The sequence below is a fragment of the Stegastes partitus genome, unplaced genomic scaffold (genome assembly GCF_000690725.1).
Source record: "Stegastes partitus isolate 25-593 unplaced genomic scaffold, Stegastes_partitus-1.0.2 Scaffold711, whole genome shotgun sequence".
NCBI classification, from domain to species: Eukaryota; Metazoa; Chordata; class Actinopteri; family Pomacentridae; genus Stegastes; species Stegastes partitus.
In genome coordinates, this window is record NW_007578442.1 from 250,428 (window position 1) to 270,673 (window position 20,246).

The window sequence follows — 20,246 nt, forward strand, 5'->3', positions numbered from 1 at the left end:
GCGTTACAAGACAGAGACCAAAAAAGATTCCTGTTAGATAAAGTACACTCTAGTGGATTAAACAAATTAGCTGGACTATGAGGGCGGTCCCTGAGTTTCTGAAGCCAGAAAGTGAGCTTTATAATCTGGTTGTCTCCTAAAGCCCCCAGCTAATGCCAAAAAATTCTGCTTATTGGATAATTAGTTTGCATGGTGTCAAAAATTCCGTCACCGATTTTACATGGACAGCAAACAGACATACAGCATATTATAATCAAAAATCTGTAACAGGTTAACCACAATTTCACTGTGAGATATGACACGATTCAGGATCAAAACCAGGTGAATGAGGAGTTTTTGTAGGCAACACATAATCATATAATCTCAGTTAGTGAAATACATGGATATTAAGACAACTGGAGATTCATATTTTATACTTTTGAAAGTGAAAAAAGGACGAAAATACTTGGAGGTACGCCGGCAGGAATTCATAGTTTCTTTAGCCGAGCAAATGTTTGCTGTTTCTTAAAAATGGACCTTCATGGTATGAAAGGCCTTATTCTTGGGAATATCTGAGACGTATTTCTTCTCTATCACCAACTGGTTATGTTTGATCATAATTAAATTTGGCAATTGAACAAAAATTCAGGATGAAAAATGTTCAGATAGTTTTCATTCAGAAGTCTAACTTCTAATCTAACTTCTAATCCCTGGAACTCCAGGCAGTATTTATTTTTTTTACTCATTTTTAACGGCAATATAAAGTCCGGCACTTTCATAAAAACAGAACCTCCATGGCTAGAAGTAGAGAAAACTCAAACATTTATTTTGTGTAGAATAGCAAAGTTATACTGGCATAAATCCTTAAAAAAAAAAAAAAAACAGAAAAGAAAAAAAAAACGAGACAAAATGTATTTTTTGGTTTATTTATTTATTTTCTAAAAAGTTTGAAAAAAAAAAGAAAGTGCCCACAGTTGTTACCAATACTAGAAAAAGCAGAGGCTCCACGTACAGTAGCTATTTCCCTACTTACATTTTCCAACCATTTATCATCCTGAATGTATTTTTCAACAACTTGCGACAACTTTTTTCTCTCTGTACCATTTTTGAGTCATGCTGCATTTATTTAATGACTCAAGTCGGTTTTAATTTTGCCTCCATATTCGTCTCCTCTCTGCTCTGTGTGAACACAGCCTGCAGTTCAGCCGAAAACTACCAGAATCTTTATCACGTGACATTCGGTTGCAGCTGACTGAATCATAGCTTCTCTTCTCTATTCTTGGGGAATTAAAAAGAAAAAAAAAACATGGAGAGGAAAAAAACAATGTTTTGAAGAAATATTATTTTAGATTTAGTTTATTTCCAAAAATGCTAAAAATGCAACAGGGATTTCTGTTTGTGCAGTTTCTGTGATAAATGGGGACTTTGGGGTTTAAAGCGCTAAGTGAAGCACCTTCAATTAAAACAGGCAACATAAAGGAACATAGTCTTAATTCATAAAGCTTTGCAGCGTACTGTTTGAAATCCAGAATGATAAATTAAAAAGTTTAGCTTGTTCTTAATCTTACAAACTATTACAAACACCCCCCACAAAGTAGCATGTGTTCCGTGGCCACTGTGACTAACTGCTGGACATGTAACCAGATGTGCCGCTGATGGTTACCTGTAGGTGTGCTGCTGCGGAAGGAAGAGGACGGGGTGATTGGTGGTGTGACTGGAGGGGTGAGGTTTCCGCTGGTGTGGCGGGGAGGCGTGGAAACATTGCTGCGTGACAGACTGCCTGTCAGAGACAGAGACAACTTGGGCTGCACCTTCTTCTTCAGCGCCTCGTGTTCTCGCCTCGCAGCGTCTGTCATGAACCTGGAGTGGAACAAAACTGGTCAGCAAACATTTTTTTCGTTCGGCGTACAGTGAGCAGCTTGCTGCCTTTATGTGTGCTGCGCTGTAGGTTCACTACTGTAGAACACATGCTTGGAAAAACCAAACGCTGGCGAGATTCCCATGAAAAAAAAAACTTTTTGGAGTTTATGATAGACAGTAAAGTTCTTTGGTAAATGTGTATCATAAAAATGAAATGTTAACATAGACATTGTTAAAGCAAAAGTGGAATTAACAAATTAAGTGATAGCCACATCAAGATGTGTTTGTGAAGGCAGGGAGACAGTGGCAGACCTTCCTGTGCACTGGTTTGTTGCATAAGGCTTTTAAAACCACCATATCAAAGACAACTGGGATTAACCCAGCGCAATAAAAAACCCAACTACCAAATACTGCAGCGATTCATTTAAGCAATCCACCAGATGACATTTGAAATTGGTGATAGAAGCTCACAGGCGCACACGCTTCACTTCGTCATGACACAACGCTTCCTGACGTAGAAGACTTCTGTGGACACACTTTACAGGCCAGCCGCTAATAGCATTAATGTCATGATCATGTCTAATTTTGGTAGATTTATAAAACTGATTTACTGCAGACACAAGCAAACGTTCAGCAGGTTTCTTTTATATATTACCCTATTTCTTTACCTGTTGATGTAGCTGAGGGCGACATATGTCGGCTGCTGCTGCTCCTGCTTCTCCAGGAGGCAGGGGTCCGTATCTGAGGGGAAGAATTAGGTACAAAATTATTAGCTGTTACTGGCTCAAAACTACTATTTTCTGGCTCCATACACTCTATAAAGACCAAAATGCTACAACAATCTCATGTGATTATATTTACAGAAGTATGTCTAAGAAGTACTATTTACATTTTCACATATATAACATAGAATACATCTTTACTGTCATCGTCAAACAACAACAAAAGGCAGTTGAGCAGCTCTTTGAGTTAGCAGCACACAACAAAAGAGCACAAAGTCATTACAAAAAAGCAAATTAATCAACAACTACTTTGATGATTGGTTATTTAGTGTTTTTCTAAGAAGAAAAAGTCAAACTTCTTTAACTCCAACTTCTAAAATTGGATTTTTTTTTTCTTCCTCTCTGACAGTAAGCTGAATATTTTTAGGTTGTGGACAAACCAAGACATTTGTGAACCTTGTTTTGGGTTTTGAGAAACACTGTTTTCTGACATTTTATAGACCACATGACTAATAGAAAAATCATCAACACATTCAATGACAACAGAAATATTGGTTAGCTGCAGCCCTAAACAGATATGACATTAAGTTAAGTTAAATAAAACAAGGTACAGAACTAGTATAATCGTGGATGTGGTCAAATATTCATACTTAGTCTACAAATACATAAATAGAACAGTGAGCTTCTCCAATAGAACTCAAAAGGTAATCCGGGATTTTCTCTTAAATCACTATTTATTTATTTTTATTTTATTTAACCTTTATTTTGCCAGGTAAGTTAACGGAGAACTGTTTCTCATTTTCAATAACGTCCTGGTCAAGAGGCGGCATACAAACAAGATGGAGTCATGGTAATCACTATAAAAAAAAATAAAATAAAATTTTAAAAAATCCCTGTTCAAATTTGACAAAATGTAGTTAACAAATGCAAGACTGCAAATAATTACTTTTTTTCTTCTTTCTTTACAATTTAACAAATTCTTCTTATTCAGCCTTTGGTACATCCGTTTAGAGAAACTTTTAATAGGGACAGAAATAAACTGTCTACAAATAGTTAAATACAAACATCCCTCCACTGAGCAGCTGCTCTGTCCAGAACACTTCTCATTACAGCATTAGTTCTGGGTGTGAAAGAGCCTCGAAGTGAGGCTGGTGTTTGTGTCCTTCCTGCTCTGCTGTCTTTGCTTTACTGAGAGGATGAAACACCTACAGGTCCTCCAGATCCAACCTCTCTACAAACCGTCTTCCCACCTGCAAGCTGCCAATTTAAACTGCCTGACCAGAGTGAAAGCACTGCAGCTGGCAAGTAAACCAAACCCTCCATCGCTGTGGTGCTTCTTTTCTTGCACTACGAAGCCGGCCGGGCAAAGAGGAAAGGTGCAGCCATGTGGTGTCTTACACTCCACTGATTTTTTTGAAGGGTGCACAACTGAAGCATAGATTTAAATAGTCTGAATACAAGAACGCATTAGTTTTAGGTAGGGTTTAAGGGAAATAAACACAAGAAATGCACGACAAAGATTCTGAATTTGAGTAAAACCTTTTAAGACTTTTTTTGTTTGTTTGTTTTAGAAAACTACCAGAATTCGATCCAGTGCCAAACAGGCATCACTAACCTCCTCTGTACCAGACAGTTAAGCCCCCAAATTATTACTACCATTGCCAGATTTTGCTTTATAGTGAATTTTTATTTGACCAGCAGGTTTCTTTTGGCTGGAAACTACATGAACAGGTGACCAAAGACAGTGAGACGTTATGTTAGAGGTGTTCTACGTTTTTATTAAAAATGCCATGTACAAAACAAAGAGCCTTCATTTGCCTCCACATCAAACAGCTGCTAACAGACTTTCTGCAGGTGTCCACTGGGATTTTGTTCCTCTTTGTGTCGATTTCCAGCTCTTTGTGCTTAAAGGCTTCCTCTCCATCACTCTGCTCTTCAGTTCCTCCACAGGTTCTGGATGGATTCAGGTCTAGACTCCAACATCTCCTCATTGTTTTCTCTTCACCACTTTGGCTGCATGCTTCACTTCATTGTCTTGTTGGGCACTCCACTGCTGCCCAATGACAATTTTTTCTGCAGACTGCTTGATGTGCTCTTCTTTTCTCATGATGCCGTTTCCTTTGACCAGGTTTCCTGGTCCATCATCTGAGTAACAGCCACAAAGCCTCACATTCCCTCCACCATGTTTGACTGTCGGGGTGACATTCTCAGGGTTGAATGGTTCTACTTCTTTTAGCCCTTGTGTCTAAACAATTCCATTTTCATCTCATGCGTCCACAGAACTGATGGCAAAGATCTTTCTTCTTTGTCCAGCTGAGCTTTTGTGTGTCTGTCTTGGAGAAGTGGATCCTCCTTGGTCTTCATGGAGGCCAGCCTTGTTCAGTGTTGCTACCAGAACTGCTCACGTTCATCAGGATGCTCTTGGTGCTGATCCTTGGATTCTTCTTGGCGTCTCGCACCCCCATTCTTGCCAGAGCAGGGCTCACTTTTGGCTTCCTACCACACCCTTTGAAATGCTACGGGCTGTTTCTGCTGTTGAACCTTTAAAACACTTGGATGGCTTTGTAGCCTTTCCCTGTATTGTGAGGAGCCACAATGTGAAACTGGAGGTCCTCACTGAGCTCTTTGGTTCTAACCATGATTTGCAACTGACCATTAACTCACTGCATCAGCCATTCTCAGACTATAGCATACTAGAACGCTTTAGAAAATTGTACAAATTTGGAATATAGATAGAAACCACACAAATACACAATGTCTTACCATCTTTTGTCACTTGTTTGTCATTTCCAGTCAGGAAAAAAATCTATTAGTCAAAGAAAAATTAAAAAAAATTTGCATTGGTACACGCAACTAGAACGACTGATACAGTACTTTGACAGAGTGCTGCTCTCTGCCACCTTAAGTACATCAGTTTGCCCCTGAGCAGTGCACTTACAGACAAACAGTCCCACACTGTGGTTCAGCTGGATTCAGAGTCTCTGGTATGAATGTTTGTGCAAGAATATGACGATTGGGCTGTCAAAGAGCATGCAAGCTCAGCCAACTACATGAATAAAAGTATTTAAAAAAATATTCAGGAGATTTTTTTTAAAGTGCAAGATAATGCACAATGATGTCATGCAGCACCTTCACAAATTTCAATCAAATATAGGTTTCTCAATCAACTCCTCTGGTCCTCTTTCAACTTTTTCTATGAGCAGAATTCACCAAAAATCATTTTTACGGAATAAGTCGGCATGTTCCCTCTTTGATAAAATGCAGAGCCCAGCTAAGTCCTACTCTGCTACATTTTTTTAAAAAATCCAGAGCAAGACGGTGACATCTCTAAAGCCTTCCCTTTTGAATTTCCATTGCGCCTTTTACATAAAGCGCCGCTCTGAAGACAGCACATTGCTCACACATGACCACATTTGACACATACTGTGTTTTGCCATGCTGAGCTCCAGACATTCATCTTACTCAGCGGTGCTAAATGCACAACAATAGCCAATCTCTACACCCTGAGGTGAAGCGGGCCTGACTTCAAACGCTCTTCCCACTGCTGTCCATGTGGGAGAAGAGAGATGCCCCATAAAACAACAGTTTCTACCACTTACCAGCTGAGCCTCCCTGTCTACCTCTGGCACTGCTGTGAAAGACTGCTACCCCCATGTGGTTAAAACTATCGCGTGTTTCCATCCACATGCTCGTTTATGTACAACACTTGCACCTAAGGCTATTTGTAATGTTGATTTTTAGCTTTAACAAGCGCTGCATATTCAGTGAGAAACAATAATTATGATACGACTATTACTACTAATAATAATAATAACAGACCAGCTCGAGTTTATATAATTTTAAAATGACCATGGCGAAGATACAAAACACATGAAGAAGGTGTAATTAAAGTTCTTGGTTAAAGGAGTAAGCAACACCTTTGTCAGGCTGCAATAAAACCTTGAGTCACACTCATTCATTGCTTCCACATCATTGGGCTTTTACTCCTGTTTGCGTGTTTCTTTGTTTTCCTGGAATAAAAAAATAAATAAAACTGATTTCCACAAAAATCCTGCTGGACAGAAGAACCTAGAAGGCTAAAGAAGCACTAATTTAGATTTAGGGGGAGCTCTCTTACAGAATTTCCTTTTCAGATGGATATTTATGTTTCACTGTGATGGGTACAGAAATCGGACTCCAAATCGTCTAGTTATGTCTGCGGGGGCAAAGCCTGGAGTTGGATATCAAACATTAGTGCTTTAAAAGTACAGGAAGCTGGCACCAGATGCTTTGGTTATATTTTTACTTACGCACATACACTTTGATTTTTCCTGGGATACATTTTAAAGCTTGAGAGATAATAGAAACCCATACAGACGATGAATTTGAAGCATTGACACATATGCACACATGAGGCTGTTTTCCACTTCAGGAGCTTGTAGACCTTTTTTGGGGCAAACTTTTGTGTGTGTTCCAGCTATAAGAACCACCTCTAAAACCCTCTTTCAGAGTCCTTTTTGGGGGAGAAAATAGCACCTATTGTTAGCAATTCTGAGCGGTCATTCCAGTTGGTTAAACTGGGAGAAGACAAATACCGATTGGTTATATTTGGAGTTGTCGACAAGCCCTCCTATTCTCTCGATGTCCTCAATGAGTAGCTGTCTTCTCCTCTCGAACATCAACAAAGTAAAATTCACCGAATGGTCTAACACAACAAACTCTCCATTGTCCTGTTTCCAACATGCTCATAGATCATAGTCTGGATTGCCACTGACTGGGCATTTTACAGCTTTCTCCCTGCCTTCCAATATCTACATTTGTCCAGTTTCAAAAGCCCCTTAGTAACTGGAAAGAAAAACCTCGGTGCAGAAGTGACATGCTGAAAAGTTCTGTCGGAGGTTTGGGATATGCAATAAAGCAGCTCAGCTAGTTGCGCTTTTCATTCCACCAAAACAACTCCCCAGTCACGTTTTTTGAGTCAACACCATCACTGCATCATGTTCTTAGTTCCACCAAGGCCACTGTGATTGGTTTAAAGAAATAAAAACACACCCGAGCACCTTTTTTCCGCCTATAGCAGAACAGTAATGAGTCAGACCATTCTACACAGAGCTGTGCCGGAGCTGTAGAATGGTCCGTTTTGTTGTTGTGCTCAAAGTTAACCAAAGCTGTCGGATCCTACACCGCAATGGAAACAGAAGGGCTGAAGGGGCTAATTACAGGACCGTTCCTGTAAACACTCTCGCCTGCACCAGGTTCCGGCAGTGGAAAGCCGCCTTTTATCGTCCGTGAAGGGAGCTGCACAGACGACGCTCTGTATTTGAATCACAGCGTCGACCACCAGCTTAACTTTGTCGTGAAGGCGATATTGACCAGTCAGACTCAACCCAGTCCACATTTGAGTATCCTCAAGAATTCACACATTGTAAAGGTCTAACAGAAAAAGTTAACAAACCGGTGGCAGTCTTGATTTAAGTAGGCACGGGCGATGAAAGATACAGGGCATCAACTGCTTGGCGGTTAATGCCAAATCTGTTGGTTGACGATAATATAATGGCGGAGCCTTACGATACTGGCAGATGCAACGGCTCAGAGCTCAGCGCCTAAAGCTCAGGAGGTTTTTCTCAAGGCCTCAGTCGTAACCAAGTGTTTCATTAACAGCGGATTTATCCCCAGTGAGAAGGACAGCACACCTCTCTCTGCTCTCCAGCCAAAGTCATGGAAACACCGAGTAGGAGAGACACACTCATTTTGACACTATTCCCCTGCCAAAAACCAGAGGCAGTGCAGAGGCTATTCTGAGCTCTGTGTAATGGCATGTGTGTGTGTGTGTGTGTGTGTGAGAGAGAGAGACTGCACGAGAAATCCCTGCTACGATCCCTAATGAGTCTCAAGCAGTGGAATGGCGGCCTGCTCGCGGACCGCTCAAACAGCAGTGGATCAGTCCGTTCCCACACACTGTAAATCACACACACCTCAGGTGGGGACTGGGGAGGAGGCCTGCCGGGGCTCAGCTCCCCACAGCCTCTGCTAGTCTTTTGGGGCCACCGGCAGTCACGGACCAGGACGAAGGCGCCTCAAGTAGAGATGGGAACCCCTCTAATCAAACTACACAGGTGGTCCACCTTGGTGGCCGACTATTTGAAACCTTCTTGGACACAAAAGGGGTATTTATTCACTAGATCCACAGGCAATCAATCACTTCCAATATGTCCAAGTGATATTTATGTACATGATGAAGAATCAGGTGTGGGATAAAGATCTGGTAGGACAGCTAGACTAGGTGATCAGAGCTCATTTAAAACAAGTAGTATATATTAAGGCTCTTGATTTTTGATTTGCGCTGAAATATTTGCACATTTTTAAAAGGCAAATATGAATATTTTCCACCCAGAAAATCAAAAACATTCCCACACAAGGTTTCCATTTTCAACANGAAACACTGTTTTCTGACATTTTATAGACCACATGACTAATAGAAAAATCATCAACACATTCAATGACAACAGAAATATTGGTTAGCTGCAGCCCTAAACAGATATGACATTAAGTTAAGTTAAATAAAACAAGGTACAGAACTAGTATAATCGTGGATGTGGTCAAATATTCATACTTAGTCTACAAATACATAAATAGAACAGTGAGCTTCTCCAATAGAACTCAAAAGGTAATCCGGGATTTTCTCTTAAATCACTATTTATTTATTTTTATTTTATTTAACCTTTATTTTGCCAGGTAAGTTAACGGAGAACTGTTTCTCATTTTCAATAACGTCCTGGTCAAGAGGCGGCATACAAACAAGATGGAGTCATGGTAATCACTATAAAAAAAAATAAAATAAAATTTTAAAAAATCCCTGTTCAAATTTGACAAAATGTAGTCAACAAATGCAAGACTGCAAATAATTACTTTTTTTCTTCTTTCTTTACAATTTAACAAATTCTTCTTATTCAGCCTTTGGTACATCCGTTTAGAGAAACTTTTAATAGGGACAGAAATAAACTGTCTACAAATAGTTAAATACAAACATCCCTCCACTGAGCAGCTGCTCTGTCCAGAACACTTCTCATTACAGCATTAGTTCTGGGTGTGAAAGAGCCTCGAAGTGAGGCTGGTGTTTGTGTCCTTCCTGCTCTGCTGTCTTTGCTTTACTGAGAGGATGAAACACCTACAGGTCCTCCAGATCCAACCTCTCTACAAACCGTCTTCCCACCTGCAAGCTGCCAATTTAAACTGCCTGACCAGAGTGAAAGCACTGCAGCTGGCAAGTAAACCAAACCCTCCATCGCTGTGGTGCTTCTTTTCTTGCACTACGAAGCCGGCCGGGCAAAGAGGAAAGGTGCAGCCATGTGGTGTCTTACACTCCACTGATTTTTTTGAAGGGTGCACAACTGAAGCATAGATTTAAATAGTCTGAATACAAGAACGCATTAGTTTTAGGTAGGGTTTAAGGGAAATAAACACAAGAAATGCACGACAAAGATTCTGAATTTGAGTAAAACCTTTTAAGACTTTTTTTGTTTGTTTGTTTTAGAAAACTACCAGAATTCGATCCAGTGCCAAACAGGCATCACTAACCTCCTCTGTACCAGACAGTTAAGCCCCCAAATTATTACTACCATTGCCAGATTTTGCTTTATAGTGAATTTTTATTTGACCAGCAGGTTTCTTTTGGCTGGAAACTACATGAACAGGTGACCAAAGACAGTGAGACGTTATGTTAGAGGTGTTCTACGTTTTTATTAAAAATGCCATGTACAAAACAAAGAGCCTTCATTTGCCTCCACATCAAACAGCTGCTAACAGCCTTTCTGCAGGTGTCCTCTGGGATTTTGTTCCTCTTTGTGTCGATTTCCAGCTCTTTGTGCTTGAAGGCTTCCTCTCCATCACTCTGCTCTTCAGTTCCTCCACAGGTTCTGGATGGATTCAGGTCTAGACTCCAACATCTCCTCATTGTTTTCTCTTCACCACTTTGGCTGCATGCTTCACTTCATTGTCTTGTTGGGCACTCCACTGCTGCCCAATGACAATTTTTTCTGCAGACTGCTTGATGTGCTCTTCTTTTCTCATGATGCCGTTTCCTTTGACCAGGTTTCCTGGTCCATCATCTGAGTAACAGCCACAAAGCCTCACATTCCCTCCACCATGTTTGACTGTCGGGGTGACATTCTCAGGGTTGAATGGTTCTACTTCTTTTAGCCCTTGTGTCTAAACAATTCCATTTTCATCTCATGCGTCCACAGAACTGATGGCAAAGATCTTTCTTCTTTGTCCAGCTGAGCTTTTGTGTGTCTGTCTTGGAGAAGTGGATCCTCCTTGGTCTTCATGGAGGCCAGCCTTGTTCAGTGTTGCTACCAGAACTGCTCACGTTCATCAGGATGCTCTTGGTGCTGATCCTTGGATTCTTCTTGGCGTCTCGCACCCCCATTCTTGCCAGAGCAGGGCTCACTTTTGGCTTCCTACCACACCCTTTGAAATGCTACGGGCTGTTTCTGCTGTTGAACCTTTAAAACACTTGGATGGCTTTGTAGCCTTTCCCTGTATTGTGAGGAGCCACAATGTGAAACTGGAGGTCCTCACTGAGCTCTTTGGTTCTAACCATGATTTGCAACTGACCATTAACTCACTGCATCAGCCATTCTCAGACTATAGCATACTAGAACGCTTTAGAAAATTGTACAAATTTGGAATATAGATAGAAACCACACAAATACACAATGTCTTACCATCTTTTGTCACTTGTTTGTCATTTCCAGTCAGGAAAAAAATCTATTAGTCAAAGAAAAATTAAAAAAAATTTGCATTGGTACACGCAACTAGAACGACTGATACAGTACTTTGACAGAGTGCTGCTCTCTGCCACCTTAAGTACATCAGTTTGCCCCTGAGCAGTGCACTTACAGACAAACAGTCCCACACTGTGGTTCAGCTGGATTCAGAGTCTCTGGTATGAATGTTTGTGCAAGAATATGACGATTGGGCTGTCAAAGAGCATGCAAGCTCAGCCAACTACATGAATAAAAGTATTTAAAAAAATATTCAGGAGATTTTTTTTAAAGTGCAAGATAATGCACAATGATGTCATGCAGCACCTTCACAAATTTCAATCAAATATAGGTTTCTCAATCAACTCCTCTGGTCCTCTTTCAACTTTTTCTATGAGCAGAATTCACCAAAAATCATTTTTACGGAATAAGTCGGCATGTTCCCTCTTTGATAAAATGCAGAGCCCAGCTAAGTCCTACTCTGCTACATTTTTTTAAAAAATCCAGAGCAAGACGGTGACATCTCTAAAGCCTTCCCTTTTGAATTTCCATTGCGCCTTTTACATAAAGCGCCGCTCTGAAGACAGCACATTGCTCACACATGACCACATTTGACACATACTGTGTTTTGCCATGCTGAGCTCCAGACATTCATCTTACTCAGCGGTGCTAAATGCACAACAATAGCCAATCTCTACACCCTGAGGTGAAGCGGGCCTGACTTCAAACGCTCTTCCCACTGCTGTCCATGTGGGAGAAGAGAGATGCCCCATAAAACAACAGTTTCTACCACTTACCAGCTGAGCCTCCCTGTCTACCTCTGGCACTGCTGTGAAAGACTGCTACCCCCATGTGGTTAAAACTATCGCGTGTTTCCATCCACATGCTCGTTTATGTACAACACTTGCACCTAAGGCTATTTGTAATGTTGATTTTTAGCTTTAACAAGCGCTGCATATTCAGTGAGAAACAATAATTATGATACGACTATTACTACTAATAATAATAATAACAGACCAGCTCGAGTTTATATAATTTTAAAATGACCATGGCGAAGATACAAAACACATGAAGAAGGTGTAATTAAAGTTCTTGGTTAAAGGAGTAAGCAACACCTTTGTCAGGCTGCAATAAAACCTTGAGTCACACTCATTCATTGCTTCCACATCATTGGGCTTTTACTCCTGTTTGCGTGTTTCTTTGTTTTCCTGGAATAAAAAAATAAATAAAACTGATTTCCACAAAAATCCTGCTGGACAGAAGAACCTAGAAGGCTAAAGAAGCACTAATTTAGATTTAGGGGGAGCTCTCTTACAGAATTTCCTTTTCAGATGGATATTTATGTTTCACTGTGATGGGTACAGAAATCGGACTCCAAATCGTCTAGTTATGTCTGCGGGGGCAAAGCCTGGAGTTGGATATCAAACATTAGTGCTTTAAAAGTACAGGAAGCTGGCACCAGATGCTTTGGTTATATTTTTACTTACGCACATACACTTTGATTTTTCCTGGGATACATTTTAAAGCTTGAGAGATAATAGAAACCCATACAGACGATGAATTTGAAGCATTGACACATATGCACACATGAGGCTGTTTTCCACTTCAGGAGCTTGTAGACCTTTTTTGGGGCAAACTTTTGTGTGTGTTCCAGCTATAAGAACCACCTCTAAAACCCTCTTTCAGAGTCCTTTTTGGGGGAGAAAATAGCACCTATTGTTAGCAATTCTGAGCGGTCATTCCAGTTGGTTAAACTGGGAGAAGACAAATACCGATTGGTTATATTTGGAGTTGTCGACAAGCCCTCCTATTCTCTCGATGTCCTCAATGAGTAGCTGTCTTCTCCTCTCGAACATCAACAAAGTAAAATTCACCGAATGGTCTAACACAACAAACTCTCCATTGTCCTGTTTCCAACATGCTCATAGATCATAGTCTGGATTGCCACTGACTGGGCATTTTACAGCTTTCTCCCTGCCTTCCAATATCTACATTTGTCCAGTTTCAAAAGCCCCTTAGTAACTGGAAAGAAAAACCTCGGTGCAGAAGTGACATGCTGAAAAGTTCTGTCGGAGGTTTGGGATATGCAATAAAGCAGCTCAGCTAGTTGCGCTTTTCATTCCACCAAAACAACTCCCCAGTCACGTTTTTTGAGTCAACACCATCACTGCATCATGTTCTTAGTTCCACCAAGGCGACTGTGATTGGTTTAAAGAAATAAAAACACACCCGAGCACCTTTTTTCCGCCTATAGCAGAACAGTAATGAGTCAGACCATTCTACACAGAGCTGTGCCGGAGCTGTAGAATGGTCCGTTTTGTTGTTGTGCTCAAAGTTAACCAAAGCTGTCGGATCCTACACCGCAATGGAAACAGAAGGGCTGAAGGGGCTAATTACAGGACCGTTCCTGTAAACACTCTCGCCTGCACCAGGTTCCGGCAGTGGAAAGCCGCCTTTTATCGTCCGTGAAGGGAACTGCACAGACGACGCTCTGTATTTGAATCACAGCGTCGACCACCAGCTTAACTTTGTCGTGAAGGCGATATTGACCAGTCAGACTCGACCCAATCCACATTTGAGTATCCTCAAGAATTCACACATTGTAAAGGTCTAACAGAAAAAGTTAACAAACCGGTGGCAGTCTTGATTTAAGTAGGCACGGGCGATGAAAGATACAGGGCATCAACTGCTCGGCGGTTAATGCCAAATCTGTTGGTTGACGATAATATAATGGCAGAGCCTTACGATACTGGCAGATGCAACGGCTCAGAGCTCAGCGCCTAAAGCTCAGGAGGTTTTTCTCAAGGCCTCAGTCGTAACCAAGTGTTTCATTAACAGCGGATTTATCCCCAGTGAGAAGGACAGCACACCTCTCTCTGCTCTCCAGCCAAAGTCATGGAAACACCGAGTAGGAGAGACACACTCATTTTGACACTATTCCCCTGCCAAAAACCAGAGGCAGTGCAGAGGCTATTCTGAGCTCTGTGTAATGGCATGTGTGTGTGTGTGTGTGTGTGTGAGAGAGAGAGACTGCACGAGAAATCCCTGCTACGATCCCTAATGAGTCTCAAGCAGTGGAATGGCGGCCTGCTCGCGGACCGCTCAAACAGCAGTGGATCAGTCCGTTCCCACACACTGTAAATCACACACACCTCAGGTGGGGACTGGGGAGGAGGCCTGCCGGGGCTCAGCTCCCCACAGCCTCTGCTAGTCTTTTGGGGCCACCGGCAGTCACGGACCAGGACGAAGGCGCCTCAAGTAGAGATGGGAACCCCTCTAATCAAACTACACAGGTGGTCCACCTTGGTGGCCGACTATTTGAAACCTTCTTGGACACAAAAGGGGTATTTATTCACTAGATCCACAGGCAATCAATCACTTCCAATATGTCCAAGTGATATTTATGTACATGATGAAGAATCAGGTGTGGGATAAAGATCTGGTAGGACAGCTAGACTAGGTGATCAGAGCTCATTTAAAACAAGTAGTATATATTAAGGCTCTTGATTTTTGATTTGCGCTGAAATATTTGCACATTTTTAAAAGGCAAATATGAATATTTTCCACCCAGAAAATCAAAAACATTCCCACACAAGGTTTCCATTTTCAACATGTTCCTTTCTTTCTATTTTTTTTTTTTTTTTTTTACAAAATTCAGTCCACAGCAAAAAGAGTTTTCACTTGATAAAGTAAAGAAAAGCTGATAGAAAAGAATATCCTTAAATAAAAATGCTGAACTACTCAAGATACTTAATTAGTCAAGTTAATAGTTAATTATTCAAGTCAAGCCAAATAACAACGATCACATAAAACGACAAAGGTTGAACCAAAGTGCTCTATAGCTCCAAAAAGCAACCAGTAAGACACCAGCAAGACATTTGACCAATATGAATAAAAATGCAATAAAATTAGGAAAATTAAAAGATACAATATAAGAGAAAAGGTGAGTCTGCAGCAGTTCTCACATGATGAAGCAAACCGTTCCACAGATTCAGAGCAGCTGCTGCAAAAGCTTGATCGCCACTCTTTTTGCGTCTAGTTCAAACTACACCTCGTCTAAGAAATGTGTACGATGTTTTAAATGTGCTCTTTAACAACTGAATGTGCATTTTAATTAAGCTGTTTAGCCTCGAGACGATGGTGCACATCATTGAGGCTTTCGATTACGGCGCAACCAACGTGTTGCTTTCAAGACCAATTAAGGAGATAAACAATATTTGGACTCAATTTGTGCAACATTTGCAGTAAAAATTAAAGTCTTGGTGTCAAGCTTGAGAAAAGCACAAACTTAAACTCAAAACTTGGATGGAATGCTTTTGTTTATTTCTGTTTTATATGCTTAATTAAAGAAAAGTCTTTCAACATTTATCCTTCACTGTTGATTGGTTGTTAGATAGATGTGCTATAGTTGCTTGAGACCACAGACTGGTGACTACAGATAAAGACAGATGGCAGCATCAGAGCCAAAGTGTTGCATTTTATCAAATATGGTATTAAAAAAAATTAAATATCAGCTCTGACAATCAGAAAGACGAATAATCAGCCACTTCCTGCTATCTATATGTGAGTCTTGTGTATGGGGGTGACTGCTGAATGGATTTTCATTCGGCGGCGAAAGAATGATGCAATAACAGACTCCAAAACAGGCCCCTGTGATGGTCTGCAACAGGAAACCGAGGGACGATCACACAACAAACCTTCCTAAGGCAAGAGGGGAAGTGACGCCTGCTGCCCTCTCATAACACCCTCCACGACAAGCACACACACACACACACACACACACACACACCAGACGCACAGCTCCCTCTCTCATTTCCACCAGTGTCTGGCTCTCCACCCTCATGGCCAAATGCACTGTGGGGTAGAGCAGAGTGGTGAGCATTATGGTGACATGTTTATGGTGGCTCTGAGCAGCAGGGAGCATTACCAGGAGTGGTGGCACAGGTAATTCATTACAATGTGACCTCTAAGGAGGAAATGAAACAGAGTCAAGCTCCATGTGTAAGCTGCCTTTTTGCGGGTTACTGAAAAAACACGGGGAGGTTAAAACGATCCATTATAAATAGGTTCAGCACAGACAGCGACTCATATGCGTTCGCCGAGACGTGTTTGCGCAAACACGTGGATAAACATATACGTACAGAAACATACATTCACTGCTGCTCGTGGCGACTAATTCCTGATCAGATGATATGTTTGATTAACCTATGAACTGCTTCATACAGAGTTTCTCAGAATATAAAATGACTTTTTCCCCCTCTGATGTCTTCGACAGTCCAAAACCAATGGATGTTCAGTTTAAGATTAAAAAAACAGCAAATCATCATAGTGGAGGAGGTGGAATTACTCAACGTTTTTGCTTCAAACATGCTTCAAAAATTAGATTATTTTTCTATAACGCTAATAAACAACTCATTATTCCAATATTATGTCCCAGGTAGAGGTGCAGTGCCTCGTTTAATGATTAATTTGTGGTCAACTATTAAATCAACAACTATTTTGACAATTCCTTAATCACTTTCAAAAGCAAAAAGTCAACATTTTCTGATCCCTGCTTCTTAAATTGGAATATTTTCTGGTTTCTTTCTTCCTCTATGACAGCAAACACAACCTCAATCTCTGACGTTTGTCATCTTGGAGACACTGATTGACAATTTTTTTAAACTTTATTTTATTTTTACAGTTTTCTGACCTTTCGTATCGACTAACCAACTAATTAATTAATCTAGAAAAATGAAGGATTACTCAACAATCAAAAAGAATTGCTACTTTCAACTCTAATGCTAGAAAAAAAGTCTTTAAATGTGACTCTGTGTTCAAATTACAGGTTCTCTGTTTGGAAACCTGTATTTTGGAAGCCTAGAGAGCAGCTTTTTTTCCCCTTAAATCCAAAAGTACTTCAGGTGGGATAAATAACCAGCACTCAAAAAACTTTAGGCAAATTTATGTAGCTGTGGTAAAGAATGGAACAACATTCAATGAAGATTTAGATGAATATTTTAAGAAAAATACACACATTTCAGCAAAAAAAACCCACATCGAACACCTATGTTGCGTAAAGTAAACACATTATCTCCTGTAAGAAATGTTTAATCGGCTATAGGAGCCCCTCGTGCCGCCGTCGCCGCCGCACAGGAACAGGAGCAGCAGTGTAGGGGGATGGGGAAATGTAATTAGGCCCACCAGGTGCACAGATCAGGGAACTAGTTACTGTTTTCCAAATTTATTACTTCCGCGCAGATTTTTGGGGGTGCATAGCAAAAAAAAATCGACTAAATGAGCCTCCAGTGAGGATTGGCAACAAACAGCGCCATTGTTACCAATAGCTGGACACTTGAGGCCATCGGTGTGCCAGTAACCAGCAGGACGCTCACAGGTCTAAATAACATGATCACTATTTGCTTCAGCGGCCTGGTCGCCCGGTGACAAAGTAAACATTTCAGCGGCCAAGTGCGTGCAGGTTTTTTTTTTTATACCACACAAGAATACCAGGCCATTGAGCAGCTCCTTTAGGCTTAACAGCATGTGTTGAAACTCGGTGTTAAAACTCTCCTCCGGTCCTGATGATGTTTTCTGGGCCTCATTAGCATGCGCTCTCTTAAAGTTGGCTGAATTTGTTCACAAAAGGTCTAAGTGGACCACCCAACGCTCACATTATCAAGTTAAAACCGCTGTCACGAACAATAAAACACCCATTTTGAGTCTGACATTGATGTGGGCTGAAAATTACCCTATATTTAAATTTGAGCTGATATCTGTGTCATGAGATCCACTCGAAGGTTTTCAAGAAAAGCACAACTAGTTTCCGAGCTATAAATCTGGACATCATCTGTATTACTTTGATGATTTTGGAAAGATTACAGAATATTAAAATATTAGAAGCGTATTAAAATACCTGCTAGAGACCAGAAAGTGGAGCCAAATTACCTTTTGGTTTAAAATCTGATTTTAAAAATGAGACTGATAATCAGTAGAATGGTGAACATTAGAGCAAATGATCAGAAAGGCCAATAATCTGTTGATCCGTACTTGGTTTGTGCAGGTTTTCTGACATGGTGTGGGCTAAAAGTTACTCAAATTTAAATTTTAGTTGATATTTTTGGGATGAGATCCACTTTCAGGTTTTCAGGAGAAACACAACTAGTTTCCGAGCTATAAATCTGTACATTATCTACTGTTTTTTAAAGATTACAGTGTATTAAAGTATAAAAAGTATATGTGCTACCAATCAGATACTTGCTTGAGACTACAGAATGGAAATGACAAAGATGGCTGCCATCGCAGGCAAAGTAGCACATTCTTAAGTTAGGGTAAAAAAAAAAAAAAAGACACAGATAAACAGAAAAATGGTGATTATCATAAGCAATAATCAAAAAAGCCAATAATCTGTCGAGCCCTACTTGATATGTGTGAAACTTGTGTATGGAGGCGAATGCTTGGGCAGGATTTTTGACATGATGTGGCCAAAAAATGACTCTGTATTTACATTTTAGTTGATATTTTTGTTATGAGTGCCACTCTAAGGTTTTTAGAAAAAGTATAACTAGTTTTCAAGCTATAAATATGTACATTATCTGTGCTATTTTGGAAGGATTACACTATAAAAAAAAAAAAAAAAGAAGTATTCCTTAAATTTGAAATGATTTCACTCAATAAATTACAATTCATTCTTTTCCATATGTTTTAATTCACTGATGCTAAACCCTTTGATCAGAATGCTGAGGGATGGTGGTATTACACCGTGTGAGGAAGTGGGTTTTGGCCTCTAATATCAGCCATGGATCTCAAAAAAATACAGGCTCCATCTCAACTGACAGCTGAGCAGCGCCACCTCTTGTTCGTGGAGCGCACCAGCAGAGCCCGCTGAGGAACTGAGGGACAAGAATGCGTGCTTGTTTTCCAGGCGCCTAATTATAAAGGAGAATGTGCTTTTTAGCAGCAGGCCACCAGATGAGGAGGAAGACATGCCAAATCAAGCACTCTCTCTGTAATTATGCTTCACAGGCACTTGGCACAACGCGCAAGATTTCGCACTTCTCAGAGTGAGCACAGGCCAGCAGACAAAGGAGGGGGGCAGCAAAGTTTTTCCACTTTGAGCCAACTAATTGCTTCATTATTCCCCAATAAGTCATTTGGAAGCGTTTTTTTTTTTTCTCTCCAAAGGCTAACACCTCGGACACATGCACAGCACACAATCAGAGAGCAGAGGATATTAAAGCCAGTCAAGCAACAAACAAGAACAACCGAGACAGCTGAACCTTGTCAGCTTCAATAATAAGAGTCTGAAATATTAGATTGGGGAACAGATGTAGGAAGGAGCTCGGTGTTAAACTGTGAGGGGTGGAATTCACATTCTGAGCGAGACTCGGGTAGGAGATATAAATGCTTTAGCACTTAGTAAAAATGTAATGTTCGTAATATATCCTATAAAGTTTAAGATCAAAATGTATTAACTTGTGGTGTCCAAAGGAAGTTTTATTAAATACATATATAGATAGATGTGGTAGGAACACCGTATAAAAAAGAAATGGTTCTCGCGTGTATCGATGAAGTAAATAAAAATATTACGAACCGTTTCCTGTGGTATTCAAAAAGGAGGAATACTTTTTCATTTCTCACCTGTATATTAGAGGAAACTGACTATTGTCCCAGCTGATTATTGGATCCAATATTCAGCATTTTCTAAATACAAGTATAGTTTTTTTTTTTTTGGATTGATTACACAGCACAAGTTCTAACCTTTAAACACTGAAGGAAAAATGTTAATTCTTTTAATTAAACATACGTAAAATGACAATAAACAGACATTTCAATGAAGTTTTGTGATGTAATTTGTGTTCTTCTAAATTGTGACACCATGACTTTTATTTTAAATATTGCATATATTGGTTCCAAACATTGGCCTAGCAGCCTTTTTTGATTACTAATAATCATTATCGGA

The 20,246-nt window shown here is 40.4% G+C and overlaps 1 protein-coding gene across 1 annotated transcript in view; it reads right to left on the bottom strand.

Moving 5' to 3' along the window:
* The window catches only part of jazf1b (JAZF zinc finger 1b), a 28,003-nt gene that overhangs the window by 4,368 nt on the left and 3,389 nt on the right, over positions 1 to 20,246 (bottom strand). The window contains exons 2-3 of the mRNA XM_008291052.1: positions 2,508 to 2,580; positions 1,643 to 1,839 (exon numbers count right to left, since the gene is read on the bottom strand). Coding sequence (XP_008289274.1) covers positions 1,643 to 1,839; positions 2,508 to 2,580 — 270 coding nt within the window. The remainder of the gene's footprint in view (positions 1 to 1,642; positions 1,840 to 2,507; positions 2,581 to 20,246) is intronic.